Source organism: Erythrolamprus reginae, chromosome 3 (genome assembly GCF_031021105.1).
Source record: "Erythrolamprus reginae isolate rEryReg1 chromosome 3, rEryReg1.hap1, whole genome shotgun sequence".
Classification (NCBI taxonomy): domain Eukaryota; kingdom Metazoa; phylum Chordata; class Lepidosauria; order Squamata; family Dipsadidae; genus Erythrolamprus; species Erythrolamprus reginae.
The window spans coordinates 47,654,624-47,678,913 of NC_091952.1; the positions used below are offsets into that span (position 1 = coordinate 47,654,624).

The 24,290-nt window shown below is 40.9% G+C and overlaps 1 protein-coding gene across 1 annotated transcript in view; it reads left to right on the top strand.

Moving 5' to 3' along the window:
• Positions 1–382: 382 nt before the first annotated feature.
• The window catches only part of EPS8L3 (EPS8 signaling adaptor L3), a 39,089-nt gene continuing 15,181 nt past the window's right edge, over positions 383–24,290 (top strand). The window contains exons 1-11 of the mRNA XM_070745110.1: positions 383–459; positions 1,471–1,553; positions 4,709–4,773; positions 9,688–9,752; positions 11,622–11,780; positions 13,451–13,600; positions 15,281–15,357; positions 15,450–15,565; positions 17,179–17,273; positions 18,392–18,512; positions 22,520–22,584. Of these exons, the coding sequence (XP_070601211.1) occupies positions 1,513–1,553; positions 4,709–4,773; positions 9,688–9,752; positions 11,622–11,780; positions 13,451–13,600; positions 15,281–15,357; positions 15,450–15,565; positions 17,179–17,273; positions 18,392–18,512; positions 22,520–22,584 (954 nt within the window). The 5' untranslated portion in view covers positions 383–459; positions 1,471–1,512. The remainder of the gene's footprint in view (positions 460–1,470; positions 1,554–4,708; positions 4,774–9,687; positions 9,753–11,621; positions 11,781–13,450; positions 13,601–15,280; positions 15,358–15,449; positions 15,566–17,178; positions 17,274–18,391; positions 18,513–22,519; positions 22,585–24,290) is intronic.

Genomic DNA, 24,290 nt, shown 5'->3' on the forward strand with positions numbered 1-24,290 from the left:
AATTGGATTGGTGGGTATTGAATTTGTTATTATGTATTGTTTTTACTTTGTTGTGAGCCGCCCCGAATTTGCGGAGAGGGGTGGCATATAAATCCAATAAATCTAATCTAATCTAAATCTAAAAGCCATGCTGCTCTCCAGTAGCTGCAGTAGGTTCAGCGCACAAGGAGAAGGATGCTTTATCTGTGCATAGAAGAGACCAAAGGTCATGGGTGTGATTCCTGCGTCATGCAGCACTGAAACTTCAATGTCTATTATTTGCCCTCTCGCTCTCTGAATACTTCCCTTTATCCTGTGTATTAATGCTCCTTTGAACAGAGGGGCAAAGTCTGAACTTGAAAACATGTTCCAGGCATAGACACAACTCTTTCTGTGGTCTTCTTCCTGATTCTGTGTTTAGCAGGCGAAAATCTTGTGTTTGTTCTATCAAACCACCTGTTTACCACAACAATTCAGAAGGTAAGTTGCTTTATTAAATCCTACTTCACTCCCCTCTTGATGGAATAACAGCACTGCTTTCTCAAGTTCACTTGTTCCATATGTAGAGCCAAACCCAACCTCAAAGAATGTTGGTCTTTTCAATAACCTTTAATGGATCTTGACTAATCTTTGTTAAGCCAGGTTGCCTAGATTAGTAATTGGGAGACTATTGACCAGATTAGGAAATTTACGATAGTTTTTTAAAAACAAGAAGGGTCTATGTAACACAGAGAAGAAAGCCAACTAATTGACTGGAGGGTATCTTTATCTTACAATAATTTTATTCTTTACAATAATTTAAGAAGGGTGAAAGAAGGTCTTGGGTAGAAAGGAAAAAATATAAAAACCTCGAGGCCATGAGATGTATCAGTACTAGCAAGTACGTACAAGGAAGAAGACTTTAAAATTATTTGCATATAAAACAAATTGGTTGGTGGGGGATTTTATGTTGTTGTTTTTGCTTATTAAAGGGAATGACTATCCTGTGATATTTTTTTTAGCTTGATGGCAATAGCAGTTTTACATACAGGAAGCCCTGAAATCTGTCTCTGGCATCTCCAATTAAAATCCAGGCTGTATGCCAGAAAGTTTGGGGACATTTCTTTATTTATTTTGTTAGATTTATAAGCCGCCCAACTCCTGACGGACTCAGGGTGGCGTACATGAATAAAACAATGTGTTACAATTAAAATCCAAGTACAAATGTTCATTCTATTCAATGTTCCCAGTACAAACATTCATCCTATAACATAAAACCTGCTACCCGTCAGTTTAATGATCAGGGCTAGGTCAAATGAATTGACTGTGCTATCAAAGTTCCTGGGAAAGTGATATTCTTTAGAGTTATGATTAAATTTAGCTTAAGGTCTGGCTATTTAGAATGTTGAGAAGAAATATAATGTTTCAATCGCAATAGCAGAAACGATTTCTAAAATGCAGGTCTTGAATATTTATTTATTAATCCAATTTCTATGGCTATCCATCTGTTAGAAACTCTGGCTGGTGAACAAGACTGTAAAATCTGAGTTCAGAATGGAAGATCGCTTCAGCCATAGGAATGGTTCTTACGGAGAGTAAGTCTATATATTGAAATTTTAAAAACATTTTTGTTAGTCTATAATATAGCATACAAAGAAAATACAAAAGTAAACAGTTGGGAAAACAAAGAAGGGAAAAGGGAAAGGAAAAGTGAGGGAAAGAAAAGAAAAAAAAGAAAAAAGACATTGATTTCTGCCTCTTTTTGGTGGAGTAGAACAAGGCATTAAACCTTAACCTTTTTACTTTTATTTATTTATTTTTTATTTATTCATTTGTCCAATACACAAATACATAGGAAGAAAGATAGACATGTGATAATATAAAAGAGGGTGAAAGTAAACTTAGAGGAGAGGATATATGAAAGGAAGAGAATATATAGGATAGTTGAAAGAAAGAAAGACAATTGGACAGGGGGCGAAAGGCACACCAGTGCACTTATGTATGCCCCTTACTGGCCTCTTAGGAACCTGGCGAGGTCAATCGTGGAGAGTCTAAGGGAGAAGTGATGGGGGTTAGGGGTTGACACAATTGAGTCGGGTAATGAGTTCCACGCTTCGATAACTCGGTTGTTGAAATCATATTTTTTACAGTCAAGTTTGGAGCGGTTCGTATTAAGTTTGAATCTGTTGCGTGCTCTTGTGTTATTGCGGTTGAAGCTGAAGTATAATTACATAATTATATTGACTAGCCCTTCTATAACAATGAATCTATTTAATTGGTAAAGCCTAAAATCAAAGTTTTACTTTTTTCCCCACCTCAAACACAAAATTCAGAAGCTGTTTCCAAATAGAAATAAAAGTGTATATTTGTTCCCTTTGATCAAAACAATCAATTTAGCTATCTCTGCTAACTCCATCAGCTTTTGTAACCATTCACCCATTGTGGGGATCTAGGTGAACTTCCATTTCTGTGCATAAAGAAGTTTCTGGTTCTTGATGCTACCAAATGGTTAGGATGTGAAGAAATGGGAGGCTATGGACCTCTGAGGACCCACCCGTCATTTGATTTCCTGGGAAAATCTGCATCATCAAACCCCGTCCAAGCTCACCGCCTACTTGCCCGTCATGTTGGAAGATGATGAGGATTGCTATGGGAATTATGACAACCTTCTGAGTCATGCATGCAAGTCGCCACCTCAACCTCTTCTCAGCCACTGTCTTCCCCAGAAATGGGTCCCTTGCAGGCTTACGGAAACAATGCAGAGCAATGCACCCATGTCCTATACAGCAATTCCTTTGAGCTGGGCCTCCAGTTCTCTGAAGAGGAGAAAAGGTTGCTGTTGGCAGAGCAGGCTGGTGGGAATCCTTGGCACCTGTTTGTAGAAAATAATTTAATGCTGAAAATGGGGCCTGTAGATAAAAGGAAGGGGTTGTTTGCCTGCCAGTGACAACTGCTATTCACAGAAGGACCACACCTGTACTGCGTTAATCCTGTCAACAAAGTCCTAAAAGGAGAGATTTCTCGGTCCCTGGAACTCTGACCAGAAGCAAAAAACTGTAGTCAATATTTGTCCACAGAGGAATCATTGAGTCTGTCATCTGCACCTCTATAACTGTCTGGTTTGGTGCTGCAACCCAACAGGACCGGCACAGACTTCAGAGGATAATCAGAACTGCAGAAAAAACAATTGCTGCTAACCTGCCTTCCATTGAGGACCTGTATACTGCACGAGTCAAAAAGAGGGCGGGGAAAATATTTACTGACCCCTCACATCCTGGACACAAATTGTTTCAACTCCTACCCTCAAAACATCGGTACAGAGCACTGCACACCAAGACAACTAGACACAAGAACAATTTCTTTCCGAACGCCATCACTCTACTAAACAAATAATTCCCTCAACACTGTCAGACTTTCTACTAAATCTGCACTTCTATTCTACTAGTTTTTCCTCCCATGTTGACTGTATGACTGTAACTTGTTGCTTATATCCTAAGATTTTTATTAATATTGCTTCCTCATTGCTTATTTGACCCCTATGACAATCATTAAGTGTTGTACCACATGATTCTTGACAAAAGTATATTTTATTTTATGTACGCTGAGAGCATCTGCACCAAGACAAATTCCTTGTGTGTCCAATCACACTTTGCCAATAAAAATTCTATTCTATTCTATTCTATTCTATTCTATACCTAACAGCACATACTACCTGATGGACCAAATTGAGAATGATCAAGTGCAAAAAGATTCAAGAGGTTCAACATATATAACATTAAAATTCTGATTTTTTTCCCCCTGGGTCTTTTTTCATTGAATCCAAAAGAAAAGTTTCTGGTTTTGTCTTTATATTCATGTTAAGAACTTTCCATATTAAACTATGAATCCTACTGCAATGTTTCTTTGCTTTATCACAAAAAACCCCCCATAAATGATAAAAAGTCCCTCCGTTTGCATTTATATTTCCAACATTCATTTGAAATGCCTTTATACATTCTTGGCAATGTATCTGGAGTTAAATACCAGCGATCTATCATTTTATAGAAATTTTCTTTTAGGTTATAGTTTGATGTAAATTTTAAATCTTTATTCCTATATATTTCAATTATACTGAAAATTTGCCACAACAAACTAGTCACTAATCTACACACAGATTCTAGAAAGTCTTTGTCAAAAGTCTTTATCAACAAGATTTGGATTCTAAACATTTTAAGTGAAATGTAGCTGGCACTGCATCTCAAAGAGCAGATCATTTCATTTTGTCCAGAATCAATGAATTTTTATATGAATTTTTATTATTGGAACTTACTAAAATTCCTGATTTAGTAGTAGCAGAGGGTAGGGAGAGGAATATAAGCAGTGGCGGGATTCAAAAACTTTACTACCAGTTCTGTGGGTGTGGTTTGGTGGACATGGTGTGGCTTGGATTGATGGGCGTGGCTTGGTCGGCGTGGTAGGAGAAGGATACTGTAAAATCTCCATACCCCGCCCATTCCACTCCAGGGGAAGGTTACTGCAAAATCTCCATTTCCTCCTGATCAGCTAGGACTCGGGGGGCAGAGAATAGATGTGGCAGGGCCAGTCAGGGGTGGTAATTACCAGTTCTCCGAACTACTCAAAATTTCCACTACTAGTTCTCCAGAACTGGTCAAAACCTGCTGAACCCCACCTCTGGATATAAGGGAATATAAGTGAATAGCAGACCTTTAAAAAAATTAAATCCATGTGTCTTTTTTTCTTTTCTCCACAGTGACATTGGAACGGATTTCAAGAGAGCCAACAGCATGTCCAGGCCAAGTGGCGTAGCTATTTACCGTAAGGATAGCCTGCTCTCCTCTTTCCAAATCATTCAAATGGAATAATATCCTGGGAGCTTATAATAAGTTTTTAAAAAAATAATCAGAGGAACTATCACCTACACATTGTTTACTTTCATATATAGGAGTATAATTCCTTTATATCAAGAAATAGCCTCGAGCAGGGATAGGCAAAGTTGGCTCTTGTATGACATGTGTACTTCAACTCCCAGAATTCCTGAGCTAGCATGATTGGCTCAGGAATTCTGGGAGTTGAAGTCCACAAGTCATAGAAGAGCCAACTTTGCCTACCCCTGACCTAGAGGGAATCAGATGAATCATATGATTGATGGTGATGGTGATGATGATCACACTCAGACGTTTAGACTGGATCTAATATTTTTATCCACCTATCAAGTCCTTCCCTAGGATCTGGGATAGGCAAATATTCAGGGCAGGGCTGCTGCCTGGACACGGGGGGGGGGACGAGGGAGACGCAGTGGGGTAACAAAACTGGAGCTCCACCCTAGAGCACCCAATTTGCACTGAAAGATGTTGAAAGAAAATCCAGGGCGTCCTGCATAAGCCACGCCCACAGTGTGGTAGTAAAACTTTTGGTAGCCCTTCACTGCAGATATTTTTTGATTACTAAAATTGTTGCTCTCTACATGGGGCTACCTTTGAAAAGTGTTCAGAAACTTCAGATCGTGCAGAATGCGGCTGCGAGAGCTATCATGGGGCTTCCTAGATTCGCCCACGTTTCTACAACAGTGTTGGTAATGACCTTTAAAGCCCTACATGGCATTGGGCCAGAATACCTCCAGAACCGCCTTCTACCGCACAAATCCCAGCGGCCGATTAGGTCCCACAGAGTTGGCCTTCTCCAGGTCCCGTCGACTAAACAATGTCGTTTAGCGGACCCCAGGGGAAGACCCTTCTCTGTGGCGGCCCCGGCCCTCTGGAATCAACTTCCCCCGGAGATTAGAATGGCCCCCACCCTCCTTGTCTTTCACAAGTTACTTAAGACCCCCCTATATCACCAGGCATGGGGGAACTAAGACATCTCCCCCAGGCTTATTATATTTCATGTTTGATGTGTATGTGCTGTATGGTTTTTAATTGTTGAGGTTTTTTATATATTTTATTATTAAATTTGTTCCATTGTTATACTGTTTTTATTACTGTTGTGAGCCGCCCCGAGTCTTCGTAGAGGGGCGGCATACAAATCTAATAAATTGAATTGAATTGAATTGTCACAGGATGTAAACTGTTCCATGGAAAACTGCCTTTTGCAAATGACTAAGGATGATTTGTCAATGCTGATGGCGTTCATATCTTGCCCCAGATGTTTTGGAATTGCGCCCAATGCTTCCATGACTATCTTTGCTTTTTCCCCCCACTGTTGTTCCATTTCTATTTGCATATCTTTGTATATCGTGATTCTTGCCAATATTCCAGTGCTTCCTTGTTGCTACTTGATCATGGCATCGTTTGTAGTCAGTCTATGTGATCTTCTTGCAACAGCTAAGTAGGTAGCTCACTATTTCTCCTGCTTCTTTACAGAGGCGGCATTTGCTGTCTGTTTCTGTCTTCACAATTCTGCCTCTACATGTTTATTTTCTTAAGGTCAGGTCTTGTGCAGCCAGAATTAGTTCCTCTGTCTCTTTCCTCAACTTTCTTGCTCTTGTTCATTATCAGGTCTTGTTGTTATCTTCTTTGTCTGCTATTTTTAATAATACTTGCCTTTCCATGTCTCTTTTCTATTCTTTATTTGGTCTTACTTATATGCCAGTTCTATCTATCCAGTACTTGGTAATCCTCCATTGTATGCTAGCTTCAGTGCATTGTCTTCACCATCCATCAAATATTCTTCCAATGCCTTTTTTATTTCTCCAACCCCCTGATACCATTTGGACAATATTCCATGCCCACTTATGCTCCTTGGTAAATAAAGTCTGTCAATGGTGCTTCATGGACGAAGGGCATGATTAATTGTCATTATTTTTCTGGCTATCCCAGACATGTTGTTCTGCTTGAGTCCAGTCTACTATTCCAGCTATGTATCCAATGACTTGCCCAGGTGGGTTTTTAAAATTCTTCTTCTTCTTCTTCTTCTTCTTCTTCTTCTTCTTCTTCTTCTTCTTCTTCTACTACTACTACTACTACTACTTCTTCTTCTTCTTCTCCTCCTCCTCCTCCTCATTATTATTATTATTATTATTATTATTATTATTATTATTGATTTTATAGAATATAAACACACACATAACATACAAAAGGTGCTCTGTGATTGGTGCCCATCACCAGACAAACATTCACAGCCCACCACCAAATTGGGGGGGTCTTTCTTATATATACCATTTTAACTCAAGAGTAAAATATCTATTTACATATTATAAAGTGATTCCAATTTATTCCTTGTAGCTTGGTCTCGGATTCTACTAACCATATATCGTCTTATCTTGTCCCATCGTCCCATCAGTTGTTGCAAATCAGTGTCATTAACCAAGTTCATCCTTTTGTCCATAATCTCAAATTGAATATGATCCACCATGTACCGGTACCAAATTTGCATTGTCCATTTTGTCGCATCCTTCCAACCCAAGACTATTACCGCCTGAGCGCTTTCTATCGCTGCTTGTTTTATTCCTCTAAATTCTCCCATCGCATTGCTTTTAACTAATACTGTCATTTCCTTGGTAATTATCCATTGTATATTCTACATCCTATTAATATCCTCTTGCAATTTTTGCCAAAAGTTCTGCACTACTGGGCATTCCAAAAAAAAACATTATTATTGATATGCTGCCCAACTACCAAATCTGTTTCTGGATCCTTTACAAATCATTGAAAACATTTAAAAATTAAGGAAAGATCACAAGCAATAACACAACACAAAAAGAAAGAAATGTGGCAGAGAAAGCAAAGCCAAATAAGGACAAAGAAATGGAAGAAGAGGGATTCCAATGCTCACCAAGGTCTAGGAAAATAAGCCTTTGAAACACCAGTATTGTGTGGGGGCAGGAGACATTTAAATCTCAGAGGCACCTCCCTCCACAGAGCAGGCACTGCACCAGAGAAGCTGTGTTTCTGAGTTGCCAATAGATGGCATTGTTTAATCAAAGGTACCCAAAGCATGCCAATCTAGTCAAATCAGAGCAGCCAGGGAAATAATACGGGAGATAGGAGATCCCCCAAGTAACCAGGCCCTGTGCCATGTACTTTGTCCTTCTGAATCAGAGAGAGGAATATCAGCTGACCCTTAGGCATAAACTAGTTTAGAGAAGTGAAGGCTTTCTTTCTTTCTTTCTTTCTTTCTTTCTTTCTTTCTTTCTTTCTTTCTTTCTTTCTTTCTTTCTTTCTTGATTGTTAGAGTTGAAAAGGACCATGTAGGTCATCAAGTCCAACCCCTGCCCGAGCAGGCATCTTAAAGCACCCCAGCCAAGTGGCAGTCCAATCTCCTCTTGAAAGTGTCCAGAGTTGGGGAGTTCGCAACCTCCGCAGGCAGGTTGTTCCACTGGTTGATCGCTCTGACCGTTAGGAAGTTCTTCCTTACTTCTAGGTTGAATCTCTCCTTGGTCAGCTTTCAGCCGTTGTTCCTCGTTCGGCCCTCTGGTGCTCTGGAGAATAGAGTGGCCCCCTCCTCTCTGTGGCAACCCCTCATATACCTGTATACAGCTATCATGTCCCCTCTGGTCCTCCTTTTCTCTAGGCTGTCCATGCCCAGTTCCCGGAATCTCTCTTCGTAAGTCTTGGTTTCAAGTCCCCTAATCATTTTGGTTGCTCTTTTCTGCACCTTCTCCAGAGTTTCAATGTCTCTTTTGAAGAGGGTGTAGAAAAGAGCAACCAAAATGATTAGGGGACTTGAAACCAATCTGTTATCTTCTCTGATGTAAAAAGAAACAACCCCCTCCCCTTATTAATTTCCTCTGATTGGCACATAAAGCAATCCTGGACAAACCAAGATAAGTGGAGCCAACTCCTGCCCTCCAGGATTGATTGATTGATTGATTGGTTTAGACAGACAGACAGACAGACAGACAGACAGACAGACAGACAGACAGACAGACAGACAGACAGACAGACAGACTTCTATGCTGCCCAATCCCGAAGGACTCAGAGCGGCTTACAACAATATAATATTACCATATAAAATAACAATAAAAAGAAGTCAAGGAAAAAAACAAATTCTAAATTCTAAAACCATAATTAAAACTCATAACAGAGCAACTCAACAACACAGGTTTTGAGTAATCACTTGTGTGCAGTAATGGAGGGGCAGTGGGGGTAGTAAGTTTATGCACTATTTATTGAATACTTAATAGTATTTTATTGTCCTCCCTTCTCTAGTATCTTAGTATGATCCTTAATTACTTTTAAAATAGGAAATAATTAAATAGTATGTTTTTACCCATAAATGCTTTCATCATTTTAATCATTATCTAGAACTGAACTTTTATAGCAATTAAAGAAAATTGAGCTGCTTGCCTAATCTGTTATCATACTGATCCTTGTGGGTTCAGTACAAAACCTTAAAATGTTACTGTGCTCCTCCACAAATAATGCTGTCTCTCATTTGTCTTTTTTGCGGCTATTCAAATAATCAACTGAAAAAGAGTCTAAGCCCCTGTTTGAAAACTTATATTGCTCAGTAAATCATCCCACCCAGTCACATGAGCTTTAAGCCACCACCACCCCACACGGTCAGATGATTATCAAGCCACTCCCAGCTGGTCACATGTCTGGAAAGCCACTCCTACTCGGTCACATGACGATCAAGTCACATCGATAAAATAAGCCACGCCCATAGTGTGGCAGTATGGCAGCCCATAACTGCTTATGTGGTACAATCTGTGATCTGATTGCCATCCTAATGAATACTTAAAGCAAAAACTGGAGTTGAATTCTGCCTCTTTTTTCCTCCCCTTCACAGGTCAAAGGAAAGAGTACAGCAGCAATATAATGAAGGCGGAGTATGACTTCCGGTATCGGGTGGAGGTAGGAAAAACCTTTGGAAGCCCAGGAAGGTCCCTGCCATTCTGCTCAGTTGCAGGAGATGGGTACACTTATCAGTTATGCTCTAGGCAGGGGTGCCAGATTTAAAGCCAGGGGGACAGATTCAGCCAATGGGGTGATTAGATCTGGCATGCAGGGATTCCCTGAAAATAGCAAAGAACTGTCCGTGGTGCTTCTGCCAGTGAAAACTGAGCTAGGGAGGGCTCCATTTTTGCTGGCAAAGGGTTGCAAAAGGCTGCCACACCCAAAAACAGAGCACAAGAGCCCATTTTCTCTGGCAGAGCACTTGGGCCACACTGAGCTGGCCGCTCTCATCCTGGCCACACCCAGTCTGCCCCCCCTCAGGTTAAACACAACCCTGATGCAGCCCTCAATGAAATACAGCTTGACAACCCTGCATTATGTAAACTCATCCATTGCTCAATGAAAAAATCGGGGGTCCTTTTGTGCTGATCTTCCTGAAGAGGAATCTGGCCATTGGTTCAAAATTATCTGATTCTGGACTTCCTGCATTGCACATAGAGTTAAATAAGATTTTGTCTTATTCCATAATCCTGTTCTTCCCATGAGGACAATTTTATCTTTACCTGTTCTCTGATCCTAATCTCTTAAAGGTGTTCAAATGATTTTACAGAATGAGGAAGAACAGAAACTCAGATCTTTAACTTTTGCATTTTAAATTTACCGTTCATTCATAAATTAGTAAAGTTACAACTTTCATTATACAGGTAGTCTTCAACTTACAACCCCAATTGAGACAGAAAGTTCTATTGCCTAAATGAAGCGGTCATTAAGTGAGTTGGGCTCTCTTTGATGACCTTTTAGGCCACAGTCATTAAACATTAAACAACAATGATTGTTAAGTAATTCATGTGGTTGTTAAATGAATCCATCTTTCTCCATTGCATTGGTTGCCAATCAGTTTCCGGTCACAATTCAAAGTGTTGGTTATGACCTATAAAGCCCTTCATGGCATCGGACCAGAATACCTTCGGGACCGAATCCTGCTGCACAAATCCTAGTGACCAATTAGTCCCACAGAGCTGGCCTTCTCCGGGTCCCATTGAAAAAACAATGCTGTCTGGTGGGACCCAGGGGAACAGCCTTCTCTGTGGTGGCCCCAACCCTCTGGAATCAACTTCTACTGGAGATTAGGACTGTCCCCACCCTCCTTGCCTTTCACAAACTCCTAAAACCCCACCTTTGCCACCAGGCATGGGGAAATTGATTCCCCTCGGCCGCTCCATTTTATGTATGGTTTGTTTGGGTTGTATGAGTGTTTTTAAATCAAGGGTTCTTAACTGTTTTGCTTTTTTGATCATTGGATTTGTATTTTGTATTGCTGTTGTGAGCTGCTCTGAGTCTTCAGAGCGGGGCGGCATACAAATCTAATTAATGACTATGACTATGACTATGACTATGATTATGATTTAACTGATTGATCACCTGAATTTTAATCATATAAATTTAGAAGTGTTTTCCTGTAGAGGGAATATTAATTTTCCTACGTTTAATGTTTAATCTTTTTCATTCTTTCGCACAGTAATATATCAACTCTAAAATTACTTGTACATATTAAATGATATGTAGATAATGATGTTATCTACATAGTTTAATGAGTTACACATTGCCTCTGTTGAACAAAATTCCCACCATAAATTAATCATTTGAAAAATGTTGCTGTTTATTCTACTGAACCAATTGAAGTTAATAGCATATGCTCTATATGCTATGTAGTTGGCCCTTCCCTGCAGTACTTCCTGGTCCCTCTTACACACTGATCCTTTCCCAACAATTCCACATACACTCAGATTATGCACTAAAGAAACAAAGTCCATATTTGATCCACAGCATCTTTTGACGTGTGCTATTGACGGCAAAGAAATCAACAATGTAGAGAATTGCATTGAGCGACTCAAAATGATGGATGCCCAAAGCCAGGTGTGGGGCCAGGACATGCTTTTGCAGATCAAGGAGAACAAATTGTTGCTGACAGACATAGAGGCTGAGGTAAACAGAGCTTCTGTATATTTTATTTCACACCCAATTTGCATTGCCATATTTTCTTACAAGCTGGGATGGGTACCTGGGACAACTGATAAATATCTGGACAGTAGCCATGATACTGCTATTAAATAAGACATTTAAAATGCCAAGGAATGGCAAAGAACTATTGTATACTCATCTTCCTCATGGATTGTTGGCATAGAAAAAGTAGGCCTTCTTAACTCCCACACATTTTATTTCTGTCAAGCATGTATTAGATCAGTGTTTCCCAACCTTGGCAACTTGGAGATATTTGGACTTCAACTCCCAGAATACACTCCAAGACCAGGGAAGTCTTAATACCACTCTACTATGCCCTGGTCAGACCACACCTGGAGTACTGTGTTCAGTTCTGGTCACCACACTTCAAAAAAGACATTGAAATTCTGGAGAAGGTGCAGAAAAGAGCAACCAAAATTATCAGGGGTCTAAAAACCAAGACTTACAAAGAGAGACTGCGGGAACTGGGCATGGATAGCCTAGAGAAAAGGAGGGCCAGAGCGGACATGATAGCAGTCTATAGGTATACGAGGGGTTGCAACAGAGAGGAGGGGATCACTTTATTCTCCAGGGCACCGGAGGGCCGGACGAGGAACAACGGCTGGAAGCTGACCAAGGAGAGATTCAACCTGGAAATAAGGAAGAACTTCCTGACGGTCAGAACGATCAACCAGTGGAACAACCTACCAGCGGACATTGTGAACTCCAATACTCTGGACATTTTTAAGAGGAAATTGGACTGCCATTTGGCTGGGATGCTATAGGGTTCCTGCTTAGGCAGGGGGTTGGACTTGATGACCTGCATGGTCCCTTCCAACTCTAACAATAAATAATAAATAAATAAATAAACAAACCCCCAGCCAGCAAATGCTGGGAGTCGAAGTCCAAATATTTTCAAGTTGCCAAGGTTGGGAAACACTGTATTAGATAATAGATATAAGAATAAACATGATTATGAATACAAGAAATGGATACAAATAAAGGGGAATATTAGGACAGGGACGGTAGGCATGCTGGTGCTTTTATGTATGCCCCTTAAAGACCTTTGAGGAATTAGGTGAGGTCAACAGTAGACAGTCTATGGTTAAAGTTTTGGGGGTTTGGGGAAGAAACCACAGAGTCACTCCAGGCATTGACAAACTCTGTTACTGAAATCATATTTTTTGCAATCAAGTTTGGAGCAGTTTACCATAAATTTGTATCTATTGTGTGCTTCTGTATTATTGTGGTTGAAGCTAAAGTATTCATTGACAGGCAGGGCATTGTAGCGGATAATTTTATGTGCTACAGTTAGGTCGGATCAAAGATGGAGAAGTTCTAAATTGTCTAAGCCTAAACTTTTGTTGCAAGCAGAGGTATTTTGTTGCAAGCAGAGGAGTGGAGGACACTTCTAGTGAAATACCTCTGGAATCGTTGCATTGTATTAATGTCTGTTATGCAGTGTGGGATTCCAGACAGTTGAACTATATTCAAGGATTGGTCTAGCAAAAGTTTTGTATGCCCTAGTTTGTAGTTCAATATTGCCGGAGAAAAAGCTACACATATAGAAAGTTGTGTCCTTTCCTTTGGACCTGGAAGATGGCAACGTGGTTTTTTCTGCTATATCCTGTGTGTTTGGGTTTTTTTGCCTACAGGAAGAGCTGGATTGTTATCCCTTGGAAGATATCCAGGATTGGGTCTCCATCCTTAACGGTTGTATTTACAACTCCATCTTGGCCATTACTGTGAAAGAACTGGACCAGCACAAAACTAGTATCTTGCTGTTTCAATGCGAACAGATTGGGGTAACTACACCATGTCTTTAATTTGGAGGGGACAGATTTGAAAGCGGCCTAAAGGCAAACTGCAGGCTCCTCTGACATCCATTATCACATGCAATATATCTGAAATAGACACCTTTGCATAAAATATAGCAGTCCTAACAAATCTAATTTGGATCGACTGTGAGAGTTAGGAAATTGCTCTCCTCTAGCAGCAGGAAACTGATTGTCAGATTTTAATAAACATGTGGAGAACCTTCCATAGTCCAAATCCTACTGCATATTCTCTTCCTAGTGTTTAACATAAGGTGAATAGCAAAAATAAATTAGTTTGTTATTATCTTATAGGAGTGGGAAATAATTTGCTCAGGTATGAGTCCTACATCCTACATAATTATCAAACGATTAGCCAAAGCTAACATTCTGCAGTGCTTCCATCGTCCTATATAATACTGAATAACAGAATTATAGAGTTGGAAGACACCCTGGTGACCTTCTAATCCAACCCTCTGCTCATTTCTTTGAAACCTTCATCATGTATTTTACTATGTGTATACCCACTAAAACCCTCATTGTGTATTGGACAAAATTAATCAATTAAAAAAAATAGTTAATTGTTCTATTAGGAAATGTATCCTTAGTTTTAGGTTGCTTTTCTCCTTCCATCCATTTCTTCTTGTCCTGCTTACAGGTACAGTGGTACCTCTACTTAAGAACACCTCTACTTAAGAATTTTTCTAGATAAGAATCAGGTGTTCAAGATTTTTTTGCCTCTACTTAAGAACCATTTTCTACTTAAGAACCAGAGCCTGGAAAAATTTCCCAGGGAATTTGAGAGCGGCACGAAGGCCCGGCCAGTTTCCTGCCATTCCCCCTTTAATCTCGGCCATCTCGGGCTTTTTTGGGCTGTCAGAGGAGCCTTTTGGTGGGGCTTAAGGAGGCTTTGGCAGTCCAGAGAGAATGAAGCATTTTCCTTTCTCTGGGCACTTGGAGAGGGAATAAACTTCTGCCAGCGCCCAGAGAAAAGAAACAGTCCATTCGCTCTGGGCAGCCCAGAGCGAACAGGGTGTTTTCCTTTCTCTGAGCACTTCCTCAGAGCCCCTCTTTTTTTTTTAAGCCTTAAAGTTTTGGATTTTTTTTTATTCCCCTCACCTCACCTTCTTCCTTCAGCAGCGACTCTCCTCCTCCTCTTCTTCTTCCTCCTCCCACCCAAATTCTGAGCTTTTATTTCTTTCCTAATGGGTTTGCATGCATTATTTGCTTTTACATTGATTGCTATGGGAATAATTGCTTCTACTTAAGAACGTTTCTACTTAAGAACCTGGTCAAGGAACAAATTAAGTTCTTAAGTAGAGGAACCACTATACTTTGGAGAATAGGTGGACTCTCTCTTCTTTGTGGCAACCCTTTTAGTTATGGGAGCACTGCTATCATGTCACCCATAGTCCTCTTATTAGACATAAATTCTAGCAACTTTTCTTTTCATGTTTTAGCCTCCACTACCTTCATCATCTTTGTTTATTTATTGTTATTTATTTTATTTGTCTTCTCTGTATGTTTTCTAGAGTCTCAGCATCTTTTTTTACACTCACAATGGCAGAAAAAAAATTATATCAGATAATAATACTGTATTAGCCATTCCAGATTAAACCTGGAAGGTCTGAAATCTAGAGAAACCTGAAAACTGCTTCTTCTTCCTTTTAGGCTGATTTGTTGAAAACCAAAATACAAAAAGCTATCGGGGAATGGAGAACTGAACGTCAGAATCATGATTTGCTCAGGTAATAGAAAAGTTGGACAGCTGCAATATTTTGATTGCAGGTGCTTTATTGGTTATCTCAAAACATGATGATGATGATTTGTTATAATTTAGACTGAACTTGGAGAACATGTTTAATCAGCAAAACAGAGCTTCTCACATTGGCAACATCAAACGAATTCCTCACGATTTTCCATTGGACACGGAGCCACAATACGCAGAATTTAATGGTAATTGTATAATTCCTTTTTTTCTGCAATGTTGCCTACTAATGGAAGACATGCATGCTAAATAACATTAAAAGATGGAGGGAGGGAGTGTCTATTGTTATAATATACAGCACATAGAAATATGTCCAAAGGAAAGAATTACATTATTTACATGGGATAGGTGTTCTGCCGGTGTGTTTCAACCACCCGTAATTACAGGGTAATTAGTCCAGGAAGACACACACCACACGATAAAAGGAAATCCCAAAAGTTTTTATAAACAGAAAAACAGAAACAGCTCCCTTTTTAAATGTCAAAGGGATTTTCTGGTACACACAAGGCACAGGTTAAATGCAATCCAATTGCTCACCCAATAACTGGGAAATTGAGTCCAATTCTAAAGTCCAGAGAGTCCACACACAATCTTGAACAGCACAAAACCCACGATCTTGACGAAACAATGAATCAGATAAACTGCCATGAGGCTAACACACCAGGCTGCACTTTTATCTGTAGCACTAATTACAGCAGCCCCACCCAACCACAGGTGGTCTCGTTTTCTATTGTAATAATCCTTCAGTTGTTGTCTCCTATGCATCACTCTACGCATGCGTGGATGTGTCATTAATTCTTGTTCAGAATCCAAGGATGATACAGATGATTGATCTCTTCCCGGGCTGTCTGCCAAACTCCCCTCTTCCCTGTCACTCATGCTTCCTTGGTCAGAGGAGGCTTCGTCGGCAGATTCCATCGGGAGCAAAACAGGCCTGCGGCATGTGGATGTTTCCCCCACATCCACCTGCACATTCCTTGGGGCAGGAGCTGGGCCAGAGCTAACCACAACAATAGGTGTATAATAAGCTTGAATTTTTCTTGGATTGTTTCCAATTTTGGATGCTCTGAATGGGGAATAGAGTAGAATTGTAGCCTAGTGCTTCAAGTCTAGGAATTCTTGCTCAACAATAGGCCATTTGCTTGTTGTTTCCTTAGTATTCTATCTTATCTTCCACTGGTTTTCAATTTATGCATGGAATTATTGGGATAAATGTTCTGGAAAGATCAGATTTAGTGTCACCAGTAAATTGATAGCCACTGGTAATATGTTTCCTTTTAAAAAAAGAACCAGGGAAGCTGTTGAAATCATTGTCAGTTATGAGTAAGATAAGGACAATCAGATTCAAGCTTTTTTAAAAATTAAAAATAAACTTTATTTATAACACACAAAAGGAAACACAAAAGAACATTTTAAAATGTTTAAACATTTTTAATCAGATTCAAGCTTAATGCAGAAAAAGATGCTTCTATTTAGTCAAAAAGCAAGTCAGGGAATTGAATTTTAGTTAAAAAAACATTCAAGAATGCAATCTGGGTATGTTTTCTGATTGAGCCTAGGATCTAGAAGCCAAGATTCAGTAGCAGTGGCTTGGAATGGATTTTCACAGCTTCTGTTTTAAGACATCTAGGGTTAAGTGATATCCATTCATTGTGTAATAATAGCTACCTCTTTTACCCCTTGGTATCCTCTTTAGAAGCATCTGTGGTACACACATTTGGGGCAAGGAATTGAACTGGAAAGTCAGGTAGCTGGGGCATTAATGACACATTGTAGTCACATTGATTATTGAACATTGTAGAAGCTGAACAGCGATTTGACCGGCAGCAGAAGTATGAAACGCATCAAGAAGATCCTAAACCCTCCCCCATGTCACAGGATAAACAAATAGAAATTGTAAGTACTCCATCCTTCTTTGGATGTCATTTCTCTGCTGGCCTCATACTAAAGCATATTTCCCTGTCGCGTCTCTAGGGCAGGGATCCCCAAACCTGGCAACTTTAAGACTTGTGGACTTTAACTCCCAGAATTCTCCAGCCAGCTATGCTCTCTTTTATGAAGAGAGATTGTAATCATGAAGCACCACTTCAAAGAAAGTGTGATAAGAAATTCTAGAAATTGTGTGGAAAGACAGCAAAGAACTGTAGTAAAGGAAGATATTTAGCTAGAAACCAGGATTACAAACCAGAATAAGAGATGCCTTATCTGGAGATCAATCACCTTGACATGAGAGAAGATGTCTCTGTACAGCTAATTAACTTCACTTTCAAGGGAAGGAAATTAAATCATCTTCAAATTGAAAGCATGACCCAAATGCTAAATCTATAAATGGCAAAATGTACAGTGATACCTTGTCTTACAAACTTAATTGGTTCCGGGATGAGTTTCTTAAGGTGAAAAGTTTGTAAGACGAAACAATGTTTCCCATAGGAATCAATGGGAAAGCGATTAATGTGTGCAAGCCCAAAATTTACCCCTTTTGCCAGCCGTAGCGCCCGTTTTTGCGGTGCTGGGATTCCCCTGAGGCTCCCCTGCAAGGGAAACCCCACCTCCGGACTTCTGTATTTTTGTGATGCTGTGATTTCACTGAGGCTCCCCTCGCTGGGAAACCCCACCTCCGGACTTCCGTTGCCAGTGAAGCGCCCGTTTTTGCGATGCTGGGATTCCCCTGCTGGGATTCCCCTGCAGCATCGCAAAAACACGGAAGTCCGGAGGTGGGGTTTCCCATGGAGGGGAGGCTCAGGGGAATCGCAGCAGCGCAAAAACAGGTGCTTCGCTGGCAACGGAAGTCCGGAGGTGGGGCATCCCAGCGGCAGCGGTGGGTTTGTAAGGTGAAAATAGTTTGTAAGAAGAGGCAAAAAAATCTTAAACCCTGGGTTTGTATCTCAAAAAGTTTGTATGACGAGGCGTTTGTAAGACAAGGTATCACTGTACTCTGTTAGTGATTTCCCCCCAAAAAACTTTCAATAATACTGTATTGGATTTAGTTTCTTTTTTTCCTCTGTTGTGAGCAGGAGATCCTCAACCATGTTCTGGATGACATAGAATGGTTTGCAGGAAAACTACCAAGGAATGGCACCCTGAGTGTCAACCAGAAGAAAAAGAAAAAAGGGAAGAAAAGTGATATTGATCAAGGTAACTTCGCCAAAGCAGCAATGATTAGGCAATGGTAAATGTCTAAATGTCCATGGTCTCATGGAAAACAGAGGCGGGATGAAACTTTGACTCAAGCCTCTGAACTCAACTGCCTTAAGAAACGGTGTCTTTTCAGAGTATTTTGCAAAAGAGAAAAATGATAAAAAAGGAACAAGCAATATGAGACGTGCAGTGATGAGTGAACCCAACGGTGTTCGGGTTCGGCAAGTTCGGACGAACTTTACGCAAAATTCGGCCGAACCCGAACCGAACCCGAACTCGAACCTGAACGGGGAATCCCTCCCACGAAGAGATTCCGGGGGCAGAGCTTTGACGTCACCAGCAGGTTGCTAAGGACGCCAAGGTGATCACTTCCTGGATTCCATGGAATCCAGGAAGTGATCACCTTGGCGTCCTTAGCAACCTGCTGGTGACGTCAAAGCTCCGAATGCTGAACACGACCCCGAACTTTGCCCGAAGTTTGAAAAAAGTTCAGGTTCGTGTTCGGCATACCGAACACTGCAAAATTCAGTACGGATCCGAATTGTGCGGGTTCAGTTCGCCCATCACTAGAGACATGCAAAAAACTCTCTACTCCGAAGTTCACAGTGGGCATTGGACATTTGAATAGGATATGCAGTTAGTCAGGAACAATTCTACTGCCAATCATTTGACTGAATTAGCTAACTCTTAGGACAGTGACGGTCAACCTTTTCCCCCTGGGGTGCCGAAAGTATGCATATGTGTGCACATGTACTTGCCTACCTCCATAATTCAAAGCCCCATGCACCCTGCACATGCGTGTGTGACCCTCCCAGGATGCAACCCCCCTCCATTCCCCCATGCGTGTGCGCACAACACCCCTTCCCACATCCAGTTTTGGGCCTAGCAGGCCTCCCTGAAGCCTCTGGAGGCCAGAAACGGCCCGTTTCCTGACTGTAGGCCCATTTTTCAGCCTCCCCAGGCTCCAGAGGCTTTCAAAAAAATCAAACATTTTCAATTTTCAACTGAAAATCAGCTGGACAGTGCTCTGCTTGACCAGCTGGTCACCCAATGAGGCAGTGTTCAAACACACACACACACACACACACACACACATACATAGGAGCTTGAAAAAGACGAAGTTCTTTTTATGTACAAAAGTGGCTTAGAGCCTCAGCCACTGCAAAGGAATGTTAGTTTATGGTCCAGTGGTCAGGGTTAACGGCTCAAGATGGCAATAAACAATCTCTCTGGCTTGCTTCTGCCAAATTACTCACTTGGCTAGAGTGTCATAATTCCAAAGCTGTCCAAAAGAAAACTAAACCAGGAAGCTTCAAAGTCTCTGTCTCTCTCTCTCAAATCTGAATGATAATTTCCCACACTGCCTTTGGCAGCCCTTCCCTTTTTAATCCTGCTGCGGCGTCCTTGATTTCTGACAGCTGTGACTTATAATCTCCGTCTGCATCTGTGCAGCTGCTCCTGGCATCCCAGCATTCTTCGCACCCTGACGTTTAGAATGGGATCATCCATTACCCCTTCCTTGTCTGACTCAGAGGAGGCTCTGACTGGAGATCCCACAGGCTCAGCAGATCTCTCTGTCTCACCTCCTACATCAACCTCTCTGTTCCCTTCACTGTCTGACTCATCATTAAGCCAGACAGGTCTTCTTCGATCTGACGGACCTGGCTTCTCCAAGTCAAAATCATTGACCAGAGGAGCTGGCCATGAGCCAACCACAACAGCCAGTATGTGCATGCATACTGGATCTGAGCTAACGCAACCGCTTACATGCCAGCAGATATGGCTCGGAGTGCCATCTGTGGCACACATGCCATAGGTTCGCCATCACGGTCGTAGGACATTACCATCCTACTTAATCATAGACTTTGCCTCATTCATTTATCCATTCATTCCAAAGATGCTTTTTCAGAAGGGGCAATTGGACTTTCTTGTTGTTGTTTTTTCTTTGGAAGATGTTTTGCTTCTCATCCAAGAAGCTTCTTCAGCTATGACCGTGTCAACTGCTACAGTCAGTATTTAAGAAAAATAAAATTCAGAGTCCTTTTTAAGGTTCAAAAGTGAATTTATCATAAATCAGAACTGAAAGCAGCCAAGGTTAAAGCAAAGACTGGAGAAAAAGGTGTGATGCATGCATATATCAAACCGCTTTTTGACACACATAATCCCTAGTGTCCATGACCATCAGGTGGATGCATCTTCAACCCACGTCACATTTATGGAATGTAACTTCTAACAGTCTCCTGGTCACCTGGTTTCAAGGAAAACAAAACTTATTCCACTTCACAGAGCCTCCTGCATACTTCCCACCCCCAATACCCAAGACCCCTCTCCGTAACTATTGACAACCAAGCGTAGAAATGATGCAGAACTATAGCGAAGGTTGACAGACAGGATAGTGGGGCGTGGAAGGATTTATACTGCTTATAGATAGCTGGTCATTTGCATCCTTTAATTTAGAGGGTTGTTGAAGCACTTGGATAAAAAGGATGCAAATAATCAGTTGTCTGCAAGGAATATAAATCCTTCCATTCCCCATCATTCAGTCATGCATACGTGGGTGTGGATAGTGCATGAGTGGGGGGCCACTCAGATTGCATTTTGGGGCCTCATGCGTTGCCCCAGCACCAGAAGTGGGCTGCTAAGGTGAAACGGTGATGTGTGCTCGCTCCCGTGGCTCTGAGTGCTAGCGGAATCCAGGGCAATTACGCTACCGCCCAGGTGCATTGGACTCCGCTAGCACTCAGAGCCAAGGGGGAGAGCACACATCGCCTGGTGCAACAGTTGCTGCCCTATTTGGACCAGGAGTCACTGCTCACAGTCACTCATGCCCTCATCACCTTGAGGCTTGACTACTGTAACGCTCTCTACATGGGGCTACTTTTGAAAAGTGTTCGGAAACTTCAGATCGTGCAGAATGCAGCTGTGAGAGCAATCATGGGCTTTCCCAAAAATGCCCATGTTACTCCAACACTCCGCAGTCTGCATTGGTTGCCGATCAGTTTCCGGTCACAATTCAAAGTGTTGGTTATGACCTATAAACCCCTTCATGGCACCGGACCAGATTATCTCAGGGACCGCCTTCTGCTGCACGAATCCCAGCGACCAGTTAGGTCCCACAGAGTGGGTCTTCTCCGGGTCCCGTCAACCAAACAATGTCGCTTGGTGGGACCCAGGGGAAGAGCCTCCTCTGTGGCGGCCCCGGTCCCCAGAGGTTAGAATTGCCCCCACCCTCCTTGCCTTTCATAAGCTTTTTAAAACCCACCTCTGCCGCCAGGCATGGGGGGACTGAGATACTCTTTCCCCCTAGGCCTTTACAATTGTATGCATGGTATGTCTGTATGTATGTTTGGTTTTATAATAAGGGTTTTTAGCTGTTTTAGTATTGGATTATTATTATATGCTGTTTTATTGCTGTTGTTAGCCGCCCCGAGTCTGCGGAGAGGGGCAGCATACAAATCCAATAAATAAATAAATCACCGTTCCACCTTAGCAGCCCACCTCTGCCCGGCACCCTATTTTGGCTTCCAGGTTTGTGCTATAGGCCTTCCAGGCCCAAAATGAAGCACCGAGGAGAGGTGCGCGGAGTATGCAACGACAAAAAGGTTAGCCATCACTGGTCTAGATCCATACAATTTAAATCGTATGACTTTATTCTTCTCAATGCTAGAATGGCACATCTTAGGTTTTCATATAGTTTTCATGTGTATAAAAAGTATGCTTTATATATTTCACTGATCTCATCCATAGAATCTTCAAAGTTAGACTGCCTTTTAACTAAGCAAGAAGCAAGAAAGTTGGAATTAAATCAGTTTATTTAACATTATATTCTGATTATTTTGACATAACTGGATGCAAATGTGTTTGCGCTCTCTCTCTCCCTCCCTCACCCCCTCTCAAATACCACTATCAGACCTGAATCTCCTGTATGTGGAGATACTTGTCAATAACCTTTTTTTTTTTAATCTTCTGGATTAGTTTTCTAATGTTTCTCTCTGCTTTGGCAGCATTGCCCTCGGAATCCGAGTTTGGAGACTGCTTCCAGAAGATCAAGTACAGTTTCAATTTGCTGGTAGGTTTGCAACTTGTTTGACCTTGGCAGAAATTTCTCTATTGCCAATACAGTTGGCTATATTTCTTATGAAAAGAACTTTTCATTAATTCCGCAACACAAAATATCTAGGGCAGCAGCAGCACAAAGAGCTCCATTCTGTTTAGTTGTAGCTGTTTGTTGCCACTGTGGAATTAATGTAGGAATATTTTAAGCAACTGAAAAAATATGGTAGTCAGGTAATAAATTAGGAAACTAAAGGAGTGTTGAAAATTTACCTACCGTATATATTCACCAGATGTAATTGTATGTCCAAAGATACTTCACCAGAAGAACCCTTCACTTCTCCACTCGAAATAGAATACCCTATGAGACTAGACTTTCAATCCTGGGCCTAGAAAGTTTAGAACCCACAAGATCATATGCTGCAACGTCCTGCCTGTCGGCGACTACTTCAGTTTCAACCACAACAACAGAAGAGCACACAACAGATTTAAACTTAATATTAACCGCTCCAAACTTGACAGTAAAAAATATGACTTCAGTAATTGAGTTGTCGAAGCGTGGAACTCATTACCGGACTCCATAGTGTCATCCCCAAACCCCCAACACTTTACCCTTAGATTATCTACGTTTGACCTATCCAGATTCCTAAGAGGTCAGTAAGGGGCGAGTACAAGTGCACTAGAGTGCCTTCCGTCCCCTGTCCTATTGCTCTCCTATATCTCCTATACCTTTCCTCTATTCCTATATCTCTTCTTCTATTCTTTCATTGATATATTCTATTCCTATATCTTCTTTTCTATTATTTCTTAGATATATTTTACTATGAGTATCTCCTCTATAACCTTCATCATGTATTTTACTATGTGTATATTGATATATACCCATTAAAACCCTCATTGTGTATTGGACAAAATAAATAAATAAATAAACAAACAAACAAACAAACAAACAAATAAATAAATAAATAAATAAATAAAAGTTATCTAACTGTACCATATGGGCTTGTTGGTATTTAATCCAGCTTTTCAGATGGGAATTGTTTTCCAAAGAAAGCCTCAATTAAATCGCAATTAAAATTCTATGTACATTTATTCTTTCAAGCATGATGCACAAATGTGCGTTGCTAGAATTATTCCCCAGTGAAAACAACTGGAACAATCTGGATTAGGATCATTTTGGGAAAGAGTAAAGACTCCTAAACATTATATTTCTATCTTTCCTATGATCCATAAACAGATCGATTCCTGCCCTATCTCTTACCTATTGTAAAAAGCCACTCACTAAACTAATTTTCTGATGCTTTTTTTTAACCTTCTTTCGTTTGATCTTAAGATCCTAAAAGTGATCTGATCTGTAACTCCCATCATTTTGTCCTATTTCTTTATTTCATAGCTACCATAGTTGACTTCTTCCGCAAAGTTGGGTCATCAATATTCTTTCCTGTATCCTATTCTATCTGTTTCTTTTTTTCTCATAGACAGCTAAAATGGCTGGATGCAGGAATCTGGCCCTGAGAAATGAAAGGAAGGGATAGGATTAAGATTTCCCCCTTTCTTTGTTAAACTGCATAGTATTATGTTTCTACTGCTAAAAAAATACTGATAGCAATACTAACATGGTTAGATATGTGTCATACACTAGACTTACCTGAGATTGTTTTAGGTTGTTGTCAAAATCTAGTTGGTATCTTTTATTAACTGCTCAATATGTTGAGCAAGAAA